Here is a 25464-nt window from a genome sequence, read left to right on the forward strand (position 1 = left end):
AAAAGATCTGGTGTCACTTTCTGCGCTAAGCAAAGACGTGTGAGTTTCTCTTTTCTATGTCTGCTTTTTCATGCCATCCCCCTGGCCTCAGTGGCAAACTTTAAAAAAAAAACATACTTACGTTCATTTTTTAAAAAGTCAAACTCCGGTGGGAAGAGCAGAACACAGTAGAAGAGTGACTGTCACTTTGGGTAAGCAAGCAATTCGGCCTGACCCCCCCAAATGCACACATGTCCATTACACACCCATCACCTTGTGTTTTAAGGACCCTTTCTGAGCAGTACCACACACACAGAGGGAGGCACAAAACAACACAGAAATACAGAAATCCTGCTTTCCCCTCACACCACTACTCTCTCTCCTGAGCGCTGTGATGAGTCTTCCTAAGACTGAATACATGTGTAAGTGGCCTAATGATGCCTAAATCCATCTATGAGCAGACAGAGGGGGAGAGAGGGGGAGAGAGAGGGGAGGGATGAGGTTGGGGGGGGGTTCCGGGGTTATACTTGTCATGTCAGGAGGATTGGAAGGCCACACTGGCATGAGGGAGCAGAGCTTTGAGTAAAGCAGCTTGTTTCAGGCAGGGATTGTGTTTGCAGACCCAGCTCCAAGAGAGAGAAAGACAGCGTGTGTGTGTGTGTGTGTGTGTGTGTGTGAGAGAGAGAGAGAGAAAGAGATCTGTGCCTGGGCATTACAGACCAACAGCCTTAATCCACGTGGCCTGACATTCTCCGTTATCCGGCCCTCCGCAGCCAACTACCCAGACTGATTGAGGCACGGCTCTACCCCCTGCTGTGTCAAGCCACACATCACTCTCTCAAAACACACACACACACACACACACACACACACACACACACACACACACACACACACACACATACAAACACACGTACATATACTACATGTTTTGCTGTGCCACCCACTCTCTTCCCCATAAATTTTTCCCACTTCCTCAAACCTACAACGATTCCTGGTCACAGCATATATATGACTATTTCCTAAGAAACAGGCCCCTCCTCACTTCCTCATTACTACAGACACTCACACACAAGGATGGACTATGTGAACTGACAATGACACACACACACAAACTCAACCTTACTAACATTTCTTGTCACTGTACAACTTGAACTTCATCATTTTCAATAAAAACAGACAGGTTCTGTATTGTAAGCCATTGTCATTCTCCTAGGAGTTATTGCACATTTGTTCTCAGCTCAGTCTGTATAAACACACACACTGAGAGCTGTTGACAACCAGTCTCAAATTCGTTGTATGTCAACATAAAGTACTTGCAGTGGTACAAAGTAACAAGTATCATACTTAAATAAAATTTCAAAGTACTTTTACTTGAGTATATCCATTTTATGCTACTGTGTACTACTACGTTTCTTATAAAAATATTGTGCTTTTAACCCATCTACATTTCTCTGGCAGATATACTTACTAGTTACTCTTCAGATTAAGATTATATATATAAATATATTCATTTTCTATAATCCAACACATTGTTACAGATTAAACCAGTGGCTTATACACTTTTTGGCATGTGAACCCTTAAATAAAAAAAAACAGTGTCTAGTTGAGGCCCCTAGTCACATTTCAGATATCTATGAGTTGTGAGAAGTTTCGCCGGAGATGTTTCCTCTCCGAACTTCTCAGATGGTTTCATTAAACTGTTGAAGGCCAAAAGAGGTAAAATTATCCAGTATTTCACAAAAAGGCAACAATTAGAGAGAAGTCCACACAGTGATAACAAGTTTGTGTAACAAAATTTTTTTTCTTCTTTCCTACCTCATCGGTGATCCCCATTAATCATCGTATTACCACTTAGATTCACCCTCAGACACTTTGGAGTGGGCCAACCCTAAGTTGGGAACCACTGGACTTGACTACCTAAGGATAAACGGATAAACTAGCTCTACATTGACCAGCTACAGCAGTAAGATGAAGCTTACATATTGATTTATCAGTATTAACAATCTAATTTATAATTATATATCAATCACAGGGACCATTTCTCCGCAGAATAAGTACCCTTCATTCTGATAATTTAAGTACATTTTCCTGATAATACTTCTGTATGTTTACATTTTGAATGCAAGACTTTTACTTGTAACAGAGTATTTTTACTTTTACTTAAGTAAAGGATCCGAGTTCTTGACCAGTCAAGTCCTGTACTGTACATATAGTATAATGTCAGGAAGTTCTTGCAGTTTCAGAAACTACTTACCATGTCTTCCTCTCTCTGCTGTAACTCACAAGTGTTAAAAGGTCACCTGATAATTTTCCCCATTACTGGAAAGAAAGTATAATGTAAAAAAAAAAAAAAAAAAAAAAAATCCATCTTGTGTGAAAAGGAATTACCCTAGACTATTTGCCAAAAAGTGTCCCTCATGCTGCACATCACATGGCTCTCAAAGGTGTTTTCCAGCCAAACGGTGTCAAACTGTAAATGTCAGTTTTACTGGCTTTTATGTGACTGACTGTTGTTTTCTTGCTGTTGCCACAAGAGGGGGTAAGTTACAGAAAGCTCCTGGTCATTATTGAGCCCTATGGCAACAGACGCACAACCCACAAGCCCCAAGAAACCACACAGGACTCACGAAAATCCCACTGCTTACATCATTACACAGAATTATTATTATTATTATTGTTAATTTTATTATCATTATTATTATTATTATGATATAAAATAACAGAATTTGCCTTTTCGTCTGCCGTTTCTGATAAGAGTGAGACTCGACTTAGATCAGATGGATATACGCGTGGTGTGTTCGTTGTCTCATTTCCTGACTCTGCCCAGAGAGAGAGACAGAGAGGAGACACGGGGACACAGCGAGAGAGAGAGAGAGAGAGAGAGAGAGATTTATTGCAGGGGGAGAGAGAGATAGAGAGAGACAGCGAAAGAGGAAGAGAGAGAGACATCGACATGCACAGTGGAGGAGGAGGAGGGGGAGGCTCCTGATACCAAGACACGGAAAAGCAGGGGAGGGAAAGAGAGAAAGAAAAAAGGGGCTGGTGGAGAAGAAGAGCGGGGAGTGGGAGAAAACAGGGGGAATAACACTTGAAGAAAGCATACAGAGGAGAGGAAGGACAGTACCTAGTGCTTTGGACATCCTCCCCTTTCTTCTCTCAGGCTGTCACATCAGATTGGACTCCGACGGACCGACACCGCGTCCACCCCAGACCCCATGGGGTAACAGGTATGTCTGACTTCCTTGTGTTGTGAGTAGTAGCCCTTTTTCATCAGCGCTCAGCCTCGCTGCCCCTGCTAAACAGGTCCCGAGATCCCATTCAGCCGCGGCGGATGTCGTAGGGTTTTCCATGCCTTTGTACCGCGTTAACAGTTAGTTTTCTAGCCCGCGGAGCCATCGCGTCCTCAGCTGATAGTTGGTGGGCGCACAGGTTGGAGACATGACACAATGCAACTCTTCGCGATCGTGGCACTGTTATAGTTGGCCGTCGGAAAAGCTTCTGTACGAAGGCCTGTCTCTCCGTTTTTTTGGGGGGGTTTTTTCCGCTGCTTTTTTTTTTATTTTTTTTTATTTTTTTTTATATTTTTTTTTAATTCCAGTGCACTGGCATAATGTTAGCCACAGCGTGAGTGCGTTTTGACAGCGAAATAGCCGACCGAGTGAGCAGGCGACAGTCTGAAAGTACGCCTACCTGTTCCATACGTGACAGCCAGCTGTCCATTGCGCTTGTTGATATTTGGAGAAGCTGTCATTCTTTGACGGGATTCACACATTATGTAGATGATTGTGCAACACGGACAGATGTTTTACAGTGTGGGGGGGGGGAGATGCAGTTCATATCTACTTTATTATCTGTCTGATCATGTGTTTTTATCCATATGTATATATATATAGACAAATTGCTGTAAAATGGAAACAATCTGACATTTAGTGGACTGAATTGATAACTGGGAATACTTTTGAATGGTATGTACGGGGAGGACATTCATTTCCAGTTTGCAGAATATTATTTCGAATTAATGTCATATACCTGCACCGATGCACCTTCTGCAGGCTACACTTTTTAGAGATATCTGGCAACATATGCTCAGGTACATTCTGTGACACTTGCGGGCACATAAGTCATTCTCCGCTGGGTTTTTATCCCAGCTGGTCGGGCGGGATTCCTGGTGAAATCTGCAAAGTTTTGAACGGCCTGACAACCTATTGCCACATCGGCTGGGGAGCAATTGTCATGCACACATGTCGTGCCAAACCAAATACGGGTGATGCTCCGTGCAGCCGTCCGGAGGGAGGGGATTCAAAATGAAAGCGCTCGGAGCCTGGAAGACGAGGGCTTAAACCCTCCTCCTTCTCCCCTCGATTAACCTCCAAAAGGGGGATTTCTCCAGCTGGAAATTTCTGCTGCGTCAACACCCAACCCTAGAGTACCAGACAAGACAGAGGGGTGGTGGTGGTGGGGGGGGTTATTTGCAGATGGTGCTCTCTGGTCATTTTTGTAATCAAGGTACCGCTGACCATCATCTGATCCGAAATGACAGTTGAAAAGTGTGGCGTCAAGTGTTTTCTGTTTACTAGCGACTGAAGCCGAAAGCGTCTCTGCCTCGCTGCTTCCCTGTCTGTCTCCCGTTCTGTGTGTACGTCTGCTGTCTGTGTCTGCCCTCTCAAACCGGTCAGTTCCGTCTTCCTCCATTTTCTGCCATGCTTGCCATGTGAGGGTGAGAGAGAGGGGGGGGGGCAATCCCCACTTCTTCATTCACTCTCGGTATGTAGACAGCAAAGTGCGCCTGGCTGTCGTGCACCTCTAGTACAGCCCTGCAGCCAGGTGAGTCCTCGGCGCAAGATCTGTAGAAGTGACTGAGATCTTACCTGTGTAACCGTGTCCCCATCGTTCCACTGGGGTTTCCAAACTTTTTTTTAGATTGTGAGTCAAACTTAGAATAACACTGGGGGTTCTTTCACTGGAGGTATTTGCTATCGTTTCACCTTGTTATATGATGTACAGCCTGGTTAGAGCCTGTTGTTGCTGATTTAGATGAGAGCAAAAGGACATCAAGCCACGTTGTACTGACTTCAAGCAAATTAAACCACTACAGTTTGCAGGAGATCCTCTGACTCTCTCAGTGTGGGAGCTGCCAAAAATATTCAGTGTTTCTGGTTTCTAGTTATTTGTTTGTGTAGTCTTAGGAACTTTACTGCACAGGCAAGCCATTTTTAACTTTGGTTTTAAGTGCACCCTATCAGCTTACGGCTGTAACTACGTCTACGTGCTAGTTACATCTAAGCATTTTGCTCTGTTTGAAGTCGGCTAACTGGATCTTTGGGATTAAGAGACCATCTAGTGATTTTTCCAAATTGTCTTAGGCCTCACTGGATTTGTGTGGTTGTTTTGTCCTTCCTAGTACATAGTTAAGGGTTGGCACTTGATATGATAAACCCTCCAAAGTCTTTTATTCAGTAATTCAATTACTGTAGGCTTTTGTGTGTGTGTGTGTGTGTTAATTGGCATGCATGTGTGTCCACCCATGCACATTTTGTCTGAGTCCTCATGAGCAAGAGAAAGCTGTGCTATCGGCTTATAATTCTGACAACCCTCAACTACCACGGCATTAAAAACAAATAAACTTGCCAGCCACACTGTCGCCTTGGCACGCGCTATCTCCCAGAATGCTTTGTGTCTTTGTGTTTGCCCCCTGCTGCTCCTCTGACGTTGCTTCCCTGAGGTAGGGCTGTGCGATAATACCATTACAAGAGCAGTGGACATCAGTGTGTACACGCGTGTGTCTGTGTGTGTGTGTGTCTGAACCTTCTCCATCTGTGTGTTCCATGGGGAAAATATAATACAGACCAAGACAACAGCTACAAGGATGAGTGGAGGAGGAGTGTAGGCGAGATCGGCCGAAAGATGGAAAAAATATTAGCAGCGCGTGTGCTTGTGGGATTGCAAAGGATAATATGAAGCACTCTCCACTTGTGTTATCTCTCATGAATGGAGAGAGAGAAAGTTGATTAAACAAGATAAGTGAGTTTAGTGAATTTACCTTTCACATTTTCTAGGTTAAAACCAAAACTGAGTGAGGTGTTTGTTGAAGGTGGTAGAGGTTGTTACTCTGAATATTAACAGCAAAGGTGGGCCAGGATGTGAAATGGGGGTGAGAAAATGAGAGGAAGGGGATTGGTTTGGGTGCTTGTCAGGTTTGGAGTTCGTGACACTTGCCTCTTTGCTGTTTGTTTATATGTATCTGCGTGTGTGTTTGTGTGTGTGTGTGTGTGTGTGTGTGCATGTGTACGTGTAAGCCTGCTGGTGTGTAGGTGGTGCTCTGTGCTCCCATGCAGGTTGTGGGCAGATCTGTGTGGTAGCAGGTTAGTCGGCTTCAGCTATGCAAACCCTGGGGATGTAGTGTACTACCCCCTCACAAGAATATGTTTTGTGTGTGTGTTTACGTAGACAACAAGACAATAAACTGTACAGTCAATTCACCTCATCTACATTCTCCAGAAATAGAGAAAAGAGGGCAAATGCTCCATAAAGACACATTTTTTCCCTGTTAGCAACCTTGTGCTCCATTCATCTCTGTCTCCATCTCTCTCTGCCAGTTTTCTTGTCCCAATCCCACCTCGGAGCTCACTTGTTAATGGGAACACCTGTTAGGCTAACACACCGCAAAATGAACCGTTTACACTTGCGTGTACACATCTTACATGACACGTCGTGTCTCTCCAGAGTTTTCTGACAACTCTGTTTTTTATCTGTCATGCTGTGAATATTATCATTCTCACGTCTGATTTTGTGACAAGACAGTTTGGCACACATTAAACCCCGGATCCAAACCACTTCCATCCCCCATCCCCTAATAACTCCCAAGGCTTTTTAGCTTAACTGCTTCTATAGCTCATTGTGCAGTGCTGAATACAGGTGTGCCTAATCCACACGGGGTTACATGGATGCCGTGGGGGATGTGTGTGTGTGCGTGTGTTTGTGTAACAGTTGACCCCCCCCCCCACCAGCAGAGAGAACAGGTGAGTTTAGCCATACCCACCTCAAACCACACACACACTTGTCTTTTCATGTAGGTGTTAATATTTCATAGATGTGTGTCTGTGAGCACGCACCTGCATGCATGATAGGATGTCAATGAATGCAATAAGCTCTCTTGTTCTTTTCTTTTGTTCTTTTGTCCCTGAATTTTAAATTGGAAGCTAATTTGCATTTTCGCTCCAATTTTTCTAATCTACGAGTAAGAATTTAAAGTCCAGAAGCAAAATTTATATTTTGATTGTTGCTAAAAATAAATGAGAGGGGATTTTTTTTTTTTTTTTTTTTTTCTCTGTGCAGTGAAAATGGCAAGATGTCAAAATTTTTCTCAGAAGTCGTTGATCTTGAAAAACACCTTTTGGATCACACATTCCAAGGAAACAGTTGAGGGATTTCAGTTTGTGTGCTTCACCCTCATCAGCGTGTGTTTTTATTTTATTTAGGAATGTGGAGCAGATCGGCTCTTTCAAACCAAAGCCTCATAAGCATATAATACTTATCAGCATCATGAGTTATTTTCTGGAATTTGACATTTTTAACATCAGTTATCAATTACATCCCTGTCCAAAGTCGGGGCAGCCGAGAAATCTAATTAGTCCATTTCCAATATTCTGTTCCTGCTTAATGCACTCCTAATGGTTGGTTTTATAACCTGTACATTTGCACTTCAGATGCTGTCAAAACAAATACATTAAAAAGTAAAGTGAAGGCGGAGGTATTTTCACATGTCAGGTAATGCAAGCCAGCTAGATAACATGCACGTATTATCCTTTCAATGAGATTTCTGTCAGTTGTTAATGAAAGAACAAAGGAATAGGTAGAAATGTTATCAATTTTCTCTTCTCCTTAGCTTTCTGATTTGTGCCATTTGTTTCTCAGTAATGATCAATAAGATAGCAAAAATGTACTTCATTTCAAGGCTTTTCATTTTCAGTTACCTCCCGTAATTTTCAGCCTTGAATAACCTTAGGTTTTGGATATTCTGACTTAAACCTTTATAGTTCTACAGGAATCATAAAAGAAACGTCAGTATTTTTAAAGTTTGGATTTTTTTTTTTTTTCCCTGTTCAAAAAATCTTTATCAGATCAACTTGATTTGCGTGATTCACACAATAGCACTTTTTGAAACACCAGCAACTGATATTGCTACTCTGGTGATGAGCTGATATGAGACTGATAATTGTGGTTTGGATGACTGACTAAATATTTTGTCTTCCCAAATAGAGTGACTTACTTATTTCTAAATTATTCACTTATTTCTAAATCTTATACAAATTGTTTTGGTTGCCCTTGAATGATTCTAGTTGTTACTTTAGTTGGCTGAGGTTGGGCATCCGTAATGCAGTATAATGACCTGGCAGTGCAGGACTGGTCAACCAGTGGGAAAGAACTCTGAACAGGAACGCACACGCACACTCACACACTCACACTAACTTGAAGTACTCTATTGACAAGATAGTTAGCGTCCTCAGCTCTCCACTTTGCAGAAAGGTCACAATCTTTTAAGTCAAATTTATATAAGCTATAACAAGCTTTAATGTTTGGGCTTGGAAAAACCTCTTTGTTGAAGTCTGGGCTTGCAGAGTGCGGAAAGCTTTGTATAAGTATGTAGTTGTTAGTTGTTATTGTCCCAGTGAAAGAGTTTGTCTTTTATACACACAGTGCGAGCATTTGATGAGAAATTGAGCGGCTTTGAGCAAATACATCTTTAGAAACAGTCAACTAGCCTCGGGCTCTGGCTGGTGAGAGATTTCCATATCAAAGCTCAGGTGAGAGAGAGAGAGAGAGACGGGAGGCAGAGAGAGGAAGGAAAGACAGAACGTGAAGGAGAGAGAATGGGGGGGGGGGGCGATGAAACAGACATCCACTCCAAAAGAGTTCTAGCCCTTGTTATTCTGTCGCTTTTTTGTGAACCACAGTTTAGTCTGTGTGTGTCAGTGCTGTCTGTCTCAATCTAAACTCCTGCATGAAAAAAAACACACAGAGGGAAGGTTGGAAAGGCTCAAATACAAACCAACACCTTCCTCTACTCAATACCACACAAATACGGTCTCTACAACCTTATGTTGACTGGTGCTGATCGCAGAAACACTGTATGGAGCAGAAAAAGGTTTTCTCCCACTAATACAGCATAACATCTGACCTATGAGCTTCTGCCAATATTTGGATCCCTGTTTAATATTATTACTGAAGCATAAAACCATCATTTTCCCTGGAAATAATTCTCCTCTTTTGCTAAAAGTATCAGACCTGACCCCATGGAATTGATGGCGACACTCTAATTAATGGATAGAGTTTTCGTTTGCCGCTTTCAAAGATGTGTGTTCCTCTGTATGTGTGTGTTTCTGATGAACATTATCCTGCTTTGTAGAGTTTTGTAATCCAGCCATGGACTCAGGCTAGAGTGCTAAAGTGCTGCTAACAAGGCCTGTTTAACATTCTCTCCTCTGCTCAACATACAATTATTCCACTTCGCTGCCATTAACATGTACAGTAGGACTGGGCTTTTAATTGGCCTGATATGACTAATGCCAGATCAACTTGGATTTGCTAATTAGTTTTTGCTTTAAAAGTGCCATCAGGACATGAAATATTCATTGATGTGAGGTGGAGCGAGGACTGTGGGTGGTATTAGTGGGATATTAGTGGTATAAGCAGGCTGCTCGAATGTACTGGGAGAAGAGATTGAACCTACATTGGCCTGTTGTGGTCGGTTATTCATACTTTGGGTGAGGCGTTAGTTTTTCGTCATAATTTTAGACACCCCCACACACGTACACACACGGACACACATTCATCCCGCGCACGCATATGCCTCCTCCATTCTCTGCATCACTAGGCCACCTCTTCTTCTCCAGCCCCCACCTCCTCTCCCTTCCCATTATTTTATCGGTTCTTTTTTTTTCTTGCCTCCTCATCTCACATCCTTGTCTGTCCTCACCTTTTCCCGTTTCTTCACTTCACCTCAGCCCCTGTCCTCCCCGTGCCCTCTGCTCCGTCCCAGCTGCATCTCCCCTTGCTTTTTTTTCTCCAGTTCTCCTCTCCCTCCTCCTCCTCCACCACCTTCTGCTTTTCTTTTCCCTCCCACTCCTTAATCTTCCACCTCTCCTCCTCCTCCACCACCCCCTCCTCTGCTGTAAGTGGGCCAGGTGCCTCCTGTGGCCTCCCCTACTCCATTTCTCATTTTTACCCTTCCTCTACTCCCTTTCTCATTTTTACCCTTTCCCTGTTCCCTTTTTCATTTTTATCCCTCCCCCTGACCCTAGCTCATATTTGTACATTGTGTTAATGCAACACCTAGCAACAGTGAACGCAGGGTCCAGTTTTCTGATAAAACAACATTTTTTGGCCTGATGCACTTAGTCGCCAAGTTGAGACGTCCAAGTTAGAATAACTTCTCTCTTTCCGTAATTCGTATTATTATGTGAACTTTATGAATCAGTGATGAAAGTGGAGCTCTGTCATTGTTGCTGTACATTTTTTTAATCTCTCCTGTGTTAGTATAGTTCCCTTTATGAACAAGAGATGTGACGCCTATCCAAATGTGAACAGAAGTGAGCAAGTTCACATCCCCTTTTCAGTGGCAAGGGGCAAATTCCCCCAAGGGCCCTCTCACTGCTCTTTCCAATGTGCATGCAAGTACGCACACAACACACACACCGAAACATGCATATACATGGAAGTCTCGTTGTTGCTGTCTTTTTGTTCTCTTCTTACTCTGTGAATGTAAACTGAGAGCTGGCAATGCTCTTTTTACCTCATCTCATTCCCTGTATTTTCCTCCTTTTTCCCCCCACTCTTCCTCTTTTCACTCATTGTCATTCTCTTTGCCTTTGTCTCCGGCTGGCTCTTTCCTTGCCCTCTTCTTTTTACTCTCTTTTCTCACCCCCGCACCCCTCCCTCCTGTCTTCTATCTCACCTCCCCCTACCCGGTTGTTTTGGTGTGTGTGCTGGTGTGTCACGAAGGGGGTGGCAGTTGATTGGTGGTTGGTGGTTTGGACGGACACCTGATACTGGCACTGCCTCACAATGTGGGAATGTGTGACTTCTTCAAAATTAGGTTTCCAAAGTGGGTGTTGTCCTTAGCAATGGTGAGCACGACCATGAGAGTTTACACAGTGGTCCTTTTGTCTCTCCCTCTCTTTGTGTCTCTTATGTCTGGCTATGCCACTACTGTACATGAATTTGCAGTACTTTCCATCGCTGTCAGGGAAAAAAAAGCCGCAATAGTTCCAAAAGCCTGCAAGCCTTGGCAGCCGTTCATGTTAGTCAACAGGTGACAGTCAAACGTCAAACCGCATTCGAGTAAACATGCTCTGAGTGAAAAGGCGGACAGATAAGGAGGAGGGGGAAAAAGGGATGACAGAAGAGGAGAGCTCAGGACAGAAGTGAGGATCCAGGTGAGGCATTTGTCTGGCTAAATCTCACTCTTAGTTAATCATGGTGGACATGGTAGCCTAAAGCCATACTGCTGTCAATGCAAAATCCTTTAAAAAGTTTCAGCAAAAACTTGAAATTTCACTTGAAATCAATTTTTTTTTTCTTTCTTTTTTTTTTTTTGGTAGTGGCTTTAGAATGTGGCATTAAATTGCAGTAATTCTCACATAAACAGTCAATCATGGCAAAGCACAGAAACAAAGTAGGCAACGAACCTAAATTATTTTGTATCTTCCCCAATTACTATTAGAGCTTAGTTAGCAGAAGGGCCACAGTGAGAGTAGGTTGAATCTGTTCAAAGGATCACGGAAGGGGCAAACCCCCACTATTGATGCTACATATTGATGAATGTCTGTGGTGATAGTGTGTGCGGCGTATTGAATTCCCAAGTCTTGCAGACAAAATTGAGTATCCTCCATGTCCAGTTGTCCAGTAGTCCACTAAGCAACACTACAGTAGATGAGAAACCCACTGAGGCTCTGCAACCATCTATCTTGCTCCTTCTGTCTTCTTTTCTTCTTTTGCAGCTTCGATACTACTTTTCTTCTGTCTCTATTGTTTTCTTATTTGTTCCCCATCTCTCATCCTCTCCCTCTTTTTTCCTCTTGCATTTCCTGACTGCCTCCCTCTTTCTTACCCTTCACTGTCTCTTTTCTGACTCCAAAATGTGAGTCTCTCTATATTTAGATGCTCCTCTCCTCTCCCCTTGATTTCTCTTCCTTTATCTCACCTCCTTTTTTTCTGCCGTTGAAGGACAGATTCGCAACAGCTCTCCGAGATTCATCAGTGTTGTATAGTAGCTGCTTTTTGATCAGCTTGATGAGTGACAACACAGCCTCAGGCGATTATATACAAATGCGTTTTTATAAACACCTCTATCTATATGTAAATCACTGTGCTGTTCAATTGCTGTTGTGCGGTAGGCTGTGAGAACCTTAGTTGTAAGTGAATGTTGCATGTTGGAGGCTAAGTTAATGTAGTAAAACTATGTGTTTTTCTTGTTTGTGTGTGCTTTGGAGTGTTTGTGAATTAGATTAGCTGGGAGTGAAGTCTCTCTTAATATTTGCACAGAGGGGATGGAGGGTGTGCCTGTTGAACTTGCGAGTACATACTTAAGCTGCAGCTTTTTTTTGCTCCCCTCTTTGCATGAGCTCATTGTAAGCTGCGGCCCAGTGTGGATTTGAGAAAGATGCCTCTGTTTGCAGTTTGACAGAGCGACAGTCACACCAAGTTACCCTTACACACACAGACACACTCTCTGGACACCCGCCCCGGCACCAGATAGCGACTGGCCACCAGCAGTGAGTCACCATCATTCAGTCACACATTTTAACAAACAACAATTAGCATTCAGTCCTCAGACATTTCAGACATTTATTCCTTTAGGACCGGTATTGTTGTACGATTTTTTTCTTTTTGTTTTATTTTCTCCCTCCTGGTAACCCTTTGTTTCATTTCCTCCATACTGTTCACTTACTGTATGTGAGTGTGTGTGTGTGTCTGTGTGTGTGTGTGTCTGAGACCTTTGGAGCTGGTGGCTCGGTGACTGTTTTAACAGCTCGGGAACAGGCTGCTCGTGTGCTGTGTGGTACGGTCATGTACAGTCGTGTCTAGCTGAGTCGTGACAGGTTGCTTTTTTGCTGTGACAGGTTTTGTGTTAGGACCTATGAAAGGGTCTGGACAACCACACACACATGCACACAGACACGCAGACTCTCTGAGCGGCCTGCTGGCAGAGAGAGATCAGGTTGGGTGTTAAATGTAAGTTTTGAGTCCATCCATAGCCATCATCACTTTAGCCACAAAGCCATTTGGTGGTTTTCAAAACCCAACTCATTTGCCAAGTGACAAAAATTGAGCAAAGTTTTAACAAACTGGGTCTTAATGTTATATTTTTTTTATAGCTTGTGGCAGTCATACTCAGTGATGGCCCAAAAACAAATAGCTTAGATCTTGTCCAACAGGGTAAGGGACATCAGCGGTTAGCCTAAATATATTACATTTGAGACAATAGTGGGCCTAAAACTATATAGCAACAGTTTTGGGAAGGCCTTTTTTCCGGTTTCAACGTGACAAGGAAAGGGTGCTCCAGTTTGGTGTGAAAGAGCTTGACTGACCTGCACAGAGCCCTGAACCTAACCTCGTCAAACACCTTTGGATGAAGTGCGAGGCCTGCTGCAAGTCAGGCCTTATCGCCTGGCATATGTGCCCGACCTCACTAATTCTCTTTTGGTTGAATGGTAGTAAATCCTGGCAGCCAGCTTCCAAAATCTTTTGGAAAACCTTTTAATGAGAGTGGAGGCTATTATAGCGGCATATTAATGTGGGTGTAAGGTTCGGGCGACCACATACTTTTGTGTGTATGTAGTACAATTAGTCAAAGTTTTAATGAGAAAGTCTGTTTGCAAAATCTATTGGACAGTAACAGTTGTCAGTTTGGATAATAATTTTAACATTTGTCAAGTGAGTATGGTTTCTTTTGTGATAATCTGACTGCTCTCCTGTAAGACACTTATCCTGTGTGACAATGTTGGAGTGTTAAGTATAGTGTTATCATAATCAGTAGCTAAAAATACAAAAATAACCCAGGTTATTTAAAAAAGAAAGTTCTGAATTTAGATTTAAATAAGAACTGTACAGTGTAAGACCAGGGTGAACACTACTAACCCTGGTAAGGAGAGCAAAAGGGAAAAGAAATATGATGCATCTATGACTGGAAAAAACCCTTACACAACACAGAAGAATTCTGGAATTAATCCTGCTATTAGACAATGTCCCACCTTAAAACTTCACCCCCCATGATGACAGGGGTTTTTACATCAGTAGATGAGTCTCCTGTTGCAGTGATGAAACTGGGTTTTGCACCAGGAGACCATGCAAGGTGGTGTGGCCATTGTCACATGAAATCCCTCCCCTCCTCTGCCCCCCCCCCCACCACCACCACTAATATCAATCTCCTCCCACCTGCAAAACCAAATAGAGACACTTCCTGCCAGTGATTTCACTTCCCTTTACGATGCAGATATATTATTAAGTGGCCCTTTCCTGTCATAAAATTGAACTTAAAAATGAGTAATTATGACAAAGTCATACATTTTAATTTAGCCAGTGTAGTTTTGAATTGATTAATGATAGAGCAGTGAAGAAAAAAGTCAGATTTAGTAACTAATAATCCTCTTGTGGCATAATAAATTATCTTTCAACACACATACATATACACACTAAACAAATATCCTTTTTGGGTCATTTTTAAGAAGGCTATACATTACTTGCACATATGTTACCTGTGACTGCACTGGAGCTGCAATGAGCAGCTGTTGATGGATGCACTGTTTTTACACTAAACTTTAGTATGAAGTAGACAAATGCTCATTTGACATTTGAATGACACCTCCTAACTCACAGCTCAGTTTATCAGGGCTCCACCCCTGTTTGCATAGGTGGCCAGTCCTGGCTACTCTCTATGTTAACAGCAACACGTATCACATCCTCCTTTCCTTTTCTTCTCCCATCCTTTCCTCCCCTTGCTCCACTCCTTTATTTCCAGTTTTGCCCTCGTTTCTCCCTGTCCTCTCACCTTCCCTCCCTCCTGTATAGCGCTCTTTCGTTGTCTGGCGGTCCTCCTCATCCGCCCCTCTCCACTCCTCCATCCCTCTCTCCCCCTCCTTTCATTTTGGGTCCTCCGACAGTGGTAATGAGATGTTTCATTATTTGCATTTCACAGCTTTTAATAGAGAGAGAATTTAGGCTAAGCCCCGGGTCGTCAGTCAGGGAGTTACCATAGGAGACATAGCAGGCTTAGGGGCCTAGAAAGATAGCCCAGAAACTACATGCACGCACACACACACGAAAGCACACACACACATGCATGAGTGTCTAGGAGGAGGACACAAAAGAAAAGACATAAAAAAGACAAAAAGAGGGGGAGGTAGATGGGGTGATGTGGCATTTCTCACCCTTTTTGAAGCTCTTGATATGTCAGAGAGTATCCCTGACACTTTGTGGGACATTGGAGGAACTCAAGGTGAAGCTGACACTCAGTCATTAGGGTTTAAGCCAAAGGACCTCGACATTAACGTCTTAGAGTCACACCTTTTTCTGGTCGCCCTGGGGGGATGATCCCAGTCCATCCTTACTATGGCTGGATTTCCAAAAGATCACTCTAGGCTTAACACCTGTGTGGCGGAAGGTGAGAGGAAAGGGCTGGTAGAAAAGGGCTGGAGCTGCAGAACTGTACACATTCCTGTCATAAGATGGACAGGAGGCTTTTAGAAGCAGATCTTTTGGCAGGTGCACTTAGCATGATGAGTAGCACGGAGGTCTTCAGGTGTAAACGAGGGTCCGGGTATTGTTTCCGGGCAGTGTCGTGCGAGGAGGGACTGAAAGGGGGAGGGGGGCGTGGTGGTGGTGTGTGTGTGTGTGTGTGTGGGGGGGGGTTGTACTAAGTCTCCCTAAGCCTCCTGGATCCTCTTTGGTCCCTCTCCACATGACACGGCTATCCTTCTTTGAGTCAATCTCTTCCTCCACCTTGGCTCCTTGGATGCCAGCCAAAGAAACAGAGAGCGGACAGAGAAAGAGAGAGCAAGGTAGAGGTGCAAAATGTGGCATGATTAGAGCTGGTGGTGAAGGTGGGGAAAATAAAGGTGGACAGATGGAGGGTGTGTGATAAAAGAAACAAGGAACTGACAACAAAAACCCGTACAACAGAATATAGAGAACTCAGAGTAGGAGATAAAATGAGAGACAATCATGAACAGTAGTTTATTTTCAACGGAAAAGGCGAAAAAAAGCTAAGAACAAGCCATTCACAGTTAATACTATTTTTGTGTTATTTTTTTTAATTGCAGCTTTCATGCCTGCCAGTGTCTGACTGTGTGTGCATGTGTGCCACGTGCATGTGTGAGTATGTGTGTTTTATTTTTGTCCGTGCCTGCCTTGTTGATGGGCTGCCACCCTGGCTTGTCCCGGAAGGCTGCCAGCTCCGTCGGATTGGGGATTAACCCCGGGATAATGGCCTTGATGCCCAGTTGAGTGGAAGCAAAGCTGTTTAAAAAATATTGCCTGCCTGAGTCACTCTTCCCTCTCTTCCTGTCTCCACGTTTTTCTATCTTCTGTCTCTATCTTTCTAGTCTTGCCGTCTCTGAGATTCTGCTCTGTTTTCTGTCTGTTTTTCACTGTTCTTCATCTCCCTCATTTTCCAGCTCTACATTTTTCTTTTTTCTCTTTTGACCTTCCACTTTGCTTAATTTCTGTGTTACCTCATCCTATGTTCAGAATGAACTTTCATTGGCCTTATATTTGCAAGTGTTCAGTGAACTTCAGTGACGTTTATCACTCATTCAGGATTCTATTGTGGATTTGAAAATAATAGAAGTTAACCTTTAAATCTAATTCAACTTTCATTTCTTGTTTAAGTAGAGAGACTAATAGATTTTACTCTGGGATGTAATAGCTGTCTTCTATCATACTGTCATGTGTTTGAAGAACAGTGTCTACATTGTCCAGCAGAATATCATTTTAATTCCATTCGTGCATGCTGTAATTTTTTCCGGTATTTTCTCTCATTATATTGGAAAAAGTCCACTTGCAAGCCGACCAATTCTTTCTCCTTGTACCATTTAATTTTTTATAGATATTAGCATATCATGTCAAAGATTCTCTAAATGTCTTTTTCTTGAGGCTAACATTGTTTATTTCACTTTGTTTTGAAAGCTTTACATAATACATAATTCATTTTGTGCAGACCTGCCAACCTGTTTGCCTTTTCCACAGAAACTGCCTGCTATGATATGATAGTTGATGGTGCAAGTCACTACTAGAAAAAAATAGAAAAAGGAACACGTTGCTTACTTAGCCTAACTGATAAAAATTTGTAGCGGATGCATAAAGCTGGGATGCTTGACAACGTAAATGCCAGCTCTTGGTTACTGAATCCCAACTTGATGACCCCGCTTGTTTCCTCCACACATTCATTCACTTCTTCGGTCTCTGGACAGTTTTTACTGTAACCTCTGTGATGATTTAAGCTACAGCGCGAAAATAAAAGTAGGGATGTGAGAAGGAGGGAATTAACTTCTAACAGAATCCTCTCTTGTAGAAAGGAAGTGACCCGATCATGTATTGGTGGATAAAGATTGGTACATATTGGTACCTGTTAGTAAAGATGTTAAGTTACATTGTTAGTTTATTATTACTCTTAAAACTTATTCAAGCCTGCATTACATATTTTTTTGGCCACTTGAGGGCAGTGTAACAATCTGTAAACACATCACTGAAATGTAATCAACTTATAATTTGATAGGGCGAACGAGTTACAACACAGTAGCTTATTTACACATCCAGCAGATAAAGCGCAACATTAGCTTTCATTTGGAAGCGTGTTGGCCTCCAGCAGCTCCTGAGAAAAATATCTGGTTCTTTTGCTAATATCTACCCCGTGATGTTCACTAGCCACCTGATGAGAGCGGTAAAAGGGAATCAAAAGAGTAAAACTGCAAGCCATAAAACCAGAACAATAAGCTAACAAAATGTGCACATGTGCAAAGACAAAAAACTGGTGCCAGTGAACTTAAATGACCAAAAATGTGCACATGCTTTGATATTTTTTACAGCAATCGCACATTAGCAAAAACAATTTCAGTATGCAATTTTTAAAAAAAAAAAAGAATGCTGTGGGTTTTATTTATTAATTTAATTTATTTTACCGCTCTTAGGATGGGTTCTGTGAACTCACATCTGTCAGATTGACATGGTTTTCCAACCAAAGTAATTTCATCAAATAATGAGCAAATTTGTTACATTTGTCTGGCAGAGGGCCACAATTTGAATGTAGAGTGATTAGCTGAGGGTAGCAATTTTGCAAGCATCACACTGGCTACTAAATGGTAATTTACCCCCACCAACTAGAAATCCCTCAATTCAAAATAAGTGTATAAAACTGGTTGGATGGTGTTAACATGCACATGAAGGAACCTGTAGCCGGTTAAACCTTGTACCTGGAAGAATGTTAATGAGGAGTGCAGCAACAGACACGTTTTAGCAAAGAGAAAATTTGCTAAAGGTGAGCTTTGTTTGCTAAAATATGTCTTGGAATCATGTATTATCACCCTGTGTAAAGATGTTTCTTTCAACCAGTGGGATGTCTGAATACCTCATGAAATCACAGCATGAGCCCCCTGTGAAAGCTGTCTTTGTTAAACCCCATACAGAGTAACGCTCTGCCTTTGATCCAGAAGGACCTTGCGCTCCATCTCCCCTTGGTCCTGTGCGGCCAAGGAGGCAGAGAAGTGGCTCGGAGGGACAGGCTGCATTAAGAGAAACACAAGAAGGAGGAAGCCCCATTCTCTCACTCCATCACATGTCTCATCTCTTTAGTTGTCTGGCTGCGGCCTAAAGTGACTTTGCTGTGATGTGACCAGGACAAACCGGGTGTGAAGCCATGATGGCTCTGCTAAGCGTGTGAACTTGTGTGTTTTTAGTTCTTGCATGTGTTTGTGTATTTAGGGGCAGGGACTCTGTGTGTGTGTGTGTGTGTGTGTGTGTGTGTCTGTGTTTCGAGGAGAACAGGGCTCTTGACTGTGTGCGCGTGTGGGTGTGTGTGTGTGCAAGGAAAGGGGGGGTTAAGGAGGACAGTCACTTTTGATTTGCCCTCGGAAGGGTGACAGGGACTTGGAGTTTTAGTGGCATGCTTTACTGAAACAATTGTCCCTGACCACAAATAAGCGCTCACAGACTGTCAGCCTGCCTTCTGATGACTTTTTCCTTGTTTTTTTTTTTCTTTTTCTGCAGTGAAATTTCATGGAGGGATGAAAAGCTTTTTTTCTGCTCTGTAACATCCTGAGAGCAGGCTTTAGTTTCTGTAGCCTTGGTGAGACTGCTAATGCTTTGGATGAGACACAAAAGTCTCTTGCTTTCTCTCTTTAGTTGATTGTCTGACAACTTCATTTTACCTTACTTTCCCGTCTTTCCAATCAAATCAAGGCTGTACTCAAATGGTAAAGGAAGCGGGTCTTGGTCCTGCTGACAGTCAAGGCTCATGGACTAAGATGGTGTAGCTCTTTAGGGAAATGAAAAGCCAGGATGTAAACCGGAGAGGTTTTTGTGGGTGTTTATGTACTACAGTAGGGGTAGCATTGGGATTGGTTCCTCTGGAAAAGGATTCTCCGACTGGAGGGAATTGGACATGCTGAAATTACACAAGCCAATTAGGCAAGCAAAGAGTTTAGAGGTCGAAGCGCTCTCCATTAAAGTTCCTCTTCTCTCTGCCTAACTACTAACTCAGTACGTCTCTGAGTCTGTTGAGGCAATAAATCTGATTAGATCGCTCCCTCTCTGTTCCTCTCAGTCCTTTGCTGTTGTTTTACCCTCCACTGATCTTTTTTTTTTTTTTTTTTGTTAAATTTGAGGCACCATTTACCATGTCTGTGGGAGCAATCCTAGCCACACGTTCACGCCCCATACACACAAACTCACACTTGCGCACTCACCAAAAACAATGTAATACTCCCTTAGAAACATGGCCTTCTGTGTCAAATTGCAGTAACACACTGACATTATCATTAACACTTTGGAAACGCATTACCACACAGAATGAGAAGTTGTTTTAAAGAACTTTTGTCCGAGTTACCAGACTTTATCCCCACACAGTGGGTTATTTGAATATAAATATTCTTAAAATTGTCAAGGATTGTACTAAAACTGCATTAAAGTAAATTCAACCAAATTACAATAAAAAATGTTGTCTCACCAATGTCTTTCATTATGTAGTCATGCAGATATTTAATTATTATTATTATTTGTCCAATTTTTTAAGATAGCTGACATTTCTGCTAGCACGCCGTTAAAATAGAAGTGAAGGGAATTTAGTTTGGAACTACTTTCTACTTGGGTTGCAACTAAGGATTAATAATTTAATGAATAATCAATCTGCTGATTATTTTCTCAATCATTTTGTCTATAAAATGTCTGAAAATAGGATAATTATATTCCTCCAGTTAAATGGTGTGGATCCAGAAATCTCAAAGATGGATATCTCAAAATCTGGGCAAAACAATCAGCATGACCTGATAACAACAGAGGTTAGTTGAAAAAAAAAAAAAATTTGGTTGAACCGACCCTTTAAATTCAATTCTCTTGCTAATACATTGCTGTCGCTGTCATTAGCATATTGCTTGTTAGCTCAAGTACTTGCCATTGTTGTTCCTGATTGAAACCGGGACATTGAAAATGGTAAGGTGGAGACGGAAAGAGCTGGAGGACCCTGAATGCAACACTTGAGCAATGGCAGTCTTCTTCTGTTGATCTGGTATAGCTGGCTTCCTTTCACTGCCTCCTCTGTGCTACCAGTAGATGCATGTCTCCAATGGGAGCTGCTGATTGGCATGTTCTGTACAGTGACCCTGTATTTCACCATTCACACTGGCTAGAAAAATTGAGGAATAGCATGGTATTGAGGTATTTCTCGGTGAATAAATGACTTCTACTGTGTTTTATGAGGCTCTGAGAGGGAGCCTATCTTATAGACCGGGCTATACAATTGAATGTGCCAGTGGCCCTGAGAGAAGAAGAGCAGAGAGTGGAGGGGGGGAGCTGCTGTGTCTTTAAAGCTGCTTGTCTCCAGAGGTGAGAGGTGAAGACTCTTAATGCCTCCATCAGGGCATCGCAGAAAGAAAAGAATATCTCAAGGTTAGACTGGCAATAGATTTTTTTCAGAGAAATGCGTGAGCCGGAGGATGAAAACACTTGCATCAAAACTTGGCTTTTGAGACTCTGAGGGACACTCTTCTGCATTCACACCTAAGTTTCTTCCTCCTCATTCAATTCTTTCTATGACTTAAAGAAACACCAATCAAAGTGAAAGTTTGTGAGCCAGCCGTGCATTGCTAGGACTCAGGACGTTTGTTTTTTTTTTTCTTAAGAAAGAGAGGCTTCAGCAGTTGTCGCCATCACTCTATCGACTCATCCACTGTTGTTCATAGGAGGTGTGTTTGTCCAAGTGGACGTGGGAGACACTGTGGATTTATCTGATCTTACAAGCCATCAGGTTGAGCAGAGCTTTGCTAAACATGACCTGAAGTGTGCCAGCCCCCAAGCAAACGCTGCTGTCACCTTGGCCAACCCGAGCTGTCATGTCTCAGAATGGCCCATGAGAGCTGACAGCTGTGGCGTTCCCAAAACAAATCACTGCTGCGTTTGGTAACACTCTGCGTCCCCGCGATTTAGCCCTTACTGAGACGAGAGTGGGAGCGGCGGCTGCTAATGCTCTGGCTAATTCGCTGCCCGTGTGTGTGTGTGTGTGTGTGTGTGTGTGTGTGTGTGTGTGTGTGTGTGTGTGTGTGTTTGTTCATCTTCTGCTTCTTGTGTGTGTGTGTGTTTTTGTTTGCCAAGGCTTATGTGGATTCTCTTTGTTTCTCCGCCACCTCTTTGAATGGTTCAACATAGCGAGGTTCACATCTCCCTTTGTCTCCTTCTGCTCTGTCTCTGTGGCCTTTACCTGCATTACTTCTGTTGTGTATGAGCTCAAAATGTCCCTCATTTGTCATCTGTACACAACCAAAAAAAAAAAAAAAAAAAAAAAAATGGGAATAATGTTTAATCTGCACTCAAGCAAAAACCTACTTATATTTTAGATCAATATTTGTGAGTCCAAAATCCAGAAGTAGAAGCTTTATGGGCTAATAGATTGTAAAAATTGAAATCCTTAGCTTTTCTTACACTTCTTCTTGGTAAAAGTAACAATAAAATGTGCCCGTGTCCCCATAATATCACCATGAATCCTGTCAATGAATAATTAAAATTGGATCTTCAGTCACTGACAGTTGAACAGCTCCATGAGTTGTCATTACAGGTCTTTTCTCTGTAGTTTTCAGAAAAACTTTGTGTTCACAGACTAGACTGAACTGAGCAAGATCAGAAACACTGAGGTGAAGGTTCAAGAGTAAATTTTCATCTAAACTAGACAGCTGATTGAATATTCGCATTTGAAATGAAATGCGAAAAAAAACAAGGAGCTGAAGCCGTGTTTATTGATAAATTTAATGGTAAAGTGGTCTGTACTAAATGAGGTGTTTTTCTCCCTCTCAACTGTTTTGTGAAAGTGCTATGCTTTTTACACACACACGCACGTGCGCGTGCAAACTCCCAGAAACACACACACACACACACACACGCACACACAAATGAACCTGTCAGACACGGTTTAAACACAGAGATTTTTGACTGTTTGTTACTGGGCTGTTTTTAGACATCAAACTACAGCAGTTGAGATGTGGTTTTCTATTGATGTCATTGTTTTTATGTCACAGTCATTACTGAGATATCCTTACCTGGGCTTGTCTTTAAAGGAGGGGGGAAGGGGTTCAGCTAAATTTGCTTATTGCCCTTATTGCCCCCCCCCGCCCATTAAAATTGAATCAACGTTAGGAGCCAAGGGTTTGTATAAAGCCACAGCCATCACCCATATATATTAACCGGAGAAATACCTGAATATGTAGCCAGAAATCATGTTTTATTTCCTAGAAATTTACAAAGTGGCTTATATTTCATTGATAATGTACTGTATGGCTCTGCTGCTGCACAGTCAAATTTCCACAATAGATTGTATACTTAGAATATATATTGATACGTCCTAAGTTGATTTCTTTTGTGTTTTTTTTTGTTTGTTTTTTTTAATTTCCCGGCAGATGTTTGGAGGAGAGGCTTTTGTTCAGCTACACAGATGAACAACAGGAAGGAGGACATGGAGATCTCCTCTCACTACCGTCAGCTCCTCAGAGAGCTCAATGAGCAGAGGCAGCACGGTATCCTCTGCGACGCCTGTGTCATTGTGGACGGAAAGATCTTCAAGGCCCATAAGAACGTCCTCCTGGGCTCCTCACGCTACTTCAAGACTCTTTACTGCCAGGTAAGAAACTGCCACACTGGGGAAGACGGGTCAGGGGATGTGGTTAAGTACTTGTTTTTCTCTCAGATCATAGTAGTTTTGTTGAGCGTGTTTTTCAGTTGATAAACCAATATCAGAAGGTGTCTTTGAAAATGGTTTACGCCTATCCTGTGTGAGATAAATAAACAAGAAATCACTCCTTCTCCTCACCCTTCAGGTTAAAAAAGGGGCAGAGCCTCACCACCAGACTACTGTCACTCACCTGGACATCGTCACGGCAACAGGCTTCAAAGCCATCCTGGACTTCATGTACTCAGCGCACCTTGCTCTCACCAGTAAGAACGTGATCGAGGTCATGTCAGCTGCCAGCTACCTGCAGATGACAGACATTGTCCAGGCCTGCCACAGCTTCATCAAGGCTGCGCTGGACATCAGTATCCGCTCTGAGATGGCTGATGAACTGGCTGACTTTGAAATGGGAGCTGTCGCTGCCGCCAGCATAGGTGCAGGAGGTGGCGGAGGTGGAGGAGGAGTGGGTATAGCAGGAGCAGGGGGTGTTGCAGGTGCAGGTTTAGGAGGAGGAGGAGGAGGAGGGATTGTGGGCATGGCTTCTGAAGCCCTGGCCTCCATCATGTCTGGTCGCAGCACCTCCCCTTGGCTGGCGCGGCGCACCAGCCCAGCCAACTCTTCTGGGGACTCGGCCATCGCCAGCTGCCATGAGGGAGGCAGCACGTATGGCAAGGAGGACCAAGAACCCCCCAAGAGCCATGAGAGCCAGGAGGAAGCCTGCCACGACTCCCAGCCCGCCTGGCCGCATGACTATAGGCCTGTCACCGTCAAAGAGGAACAGGTGTCCCCCGCCTCCTCCTCTCATCCCCGGGACACTCCTAGGGGGGCAGCCCAGAGCCAGGGGGAGCAAGGGACTGGGGGGGGTGGTGGAGGAGAGGGGCCCTGGCAACCCCTATCAGGGTCAGGGCGGAGGAAGAACAGGAAGAACAAGGACACGGTCAGACATATTACCCAGCAGGCTGAGAGGAACTGGGACAGAGAGCGGGACAGGGAGAGAGACAGGGACAGTAGGCCTGGATCTCCTCTGCCCTCCATGTTGGCTGTGGCTGGATGGAACTACAATGGACAGGATATCCCAGGTAAAGCTGACAAACCTGCTTCTTCCACTGTTTACTGTTTGAAATGCTGCTGCATATTTTTATGCAACATAAACAAAACTATCAGTGCAGTAGATTTTGGCTCATCAGCAGCAATGATAAAAGCATACCATGTGTTTTCAGGTCCAAATAGTCTTTTTATAGTAGATTTGTTGGTTAGATTATTAATTTTGTGTCACAACAGCAGGTGGAATTAACTTCAACCGTCTCTCAAAATTGGTAGGATGGACGCAGGCCAAAAGAAAACAGAACTGCACTTCCATCTTGGAAAGGACTTTGTGGGGCTGATTTGATAAGTTAAATGCCTTTATAGTTTCCTACAGTTGCTGCAGTTTCGTAATTTTGGCCCCCACTTAATTAGTTAGCCATTCATGTAATTAGTGAATGACTGGTGAGATAATAAGATTAGGTTAGATAATTGGGTGAGAGTGTCATCTCAACACCTAAACTACAGCAGAATCTAATTTATCTGTGCTTCCTTTTTAAAAGACACCCTCTAACCAATAGGGCAGCATTTCCGTACGAGCAATCAAACTGCTATGTTGACTTTTATTGAACTCAAGTTCAGCAGAGTGTGCATGACACTTTACAGTACATGTGTGCTTAATACTCTGAATCCTGAGTGGATTTTTCAATGCATGTCAGCCATCCACACAGTTTACTAGTATAAAATGACCTCTTTTCCTCCTCCGGGGTTGAGATTAGTGAGCTTTTACACTAACGTGTTAGGCCCAGGGTGATTACATCAAATCTTGGAGGTGTGAGGTGAAGCCTGGGTAAATGCAGATGGATAATACTATCCCATTCTTACCTCAGTTTATGTAACAGATACTCCAATATAAACAAGCAAATGCATGCATAAACAAACTCAAGAACACATATTTATTTTGAGAAAGCCTCTCTTGATCCTCAGCCTTGCAGAATTGTTTAGTGAATTCTTTTACACTAAAACTAATACACAAA

The 25464-nt window shown here is 43.0% G+C and overlaps 1 protein-coding gene across 3 annotated transcripts in view; it reads left to right on the top strand.

Annotated features, from left to right (window-relative positions):
• Window positions 1-2962: 2962 nt before the first annotated feature.
• Window positions 2963-25464, top strand: part of zbtb46 (zinc finger and BTB domain containing 46) — a 59441-nt gene continuing 36939 nt past the window's right edge. For 2 of the 3 annotated variants that reach the window (XM_040152492.1, XM_040152490.1), the window contains exons 1-3: window positions 4524-4806; window positions 23136-23356; window positions 23553-24483. In XM_040152492.1, coding sequence (XP_040008426.1) covers window positions 23171-23356; window positions 23553-24483 — 1117 coding nt within the window. In that variant the 5' untranslated portion in view covers window positions 4524-4806; window positions 23136-23170. Of the gene's footprint in view, window positions 3210-4523; window positions 4807-23135; window positions 23357-23552; window positions 24484-25464 lie in introns of those variants that run through there. The other variant, XM_040152491.1, reaches the window with a different exon arrangement.

The sequence above is a fragment of the Xiphias gladius genome, chromosome 18 (assembly GCF_016859285.1).
Source record: "Xiphias gladius isolate SHS-SW01 ecotype Sanya breed wild chromosome 18, ASM1685928v1, whole genome shotgun sequence".
Classification (NCBI taxonomy): Eukaryota; Metazoa; Chordata; class Actinopteri; order Istiophoriformes; family Xiphiidae; genus Xiphias; species Xiphias gladius.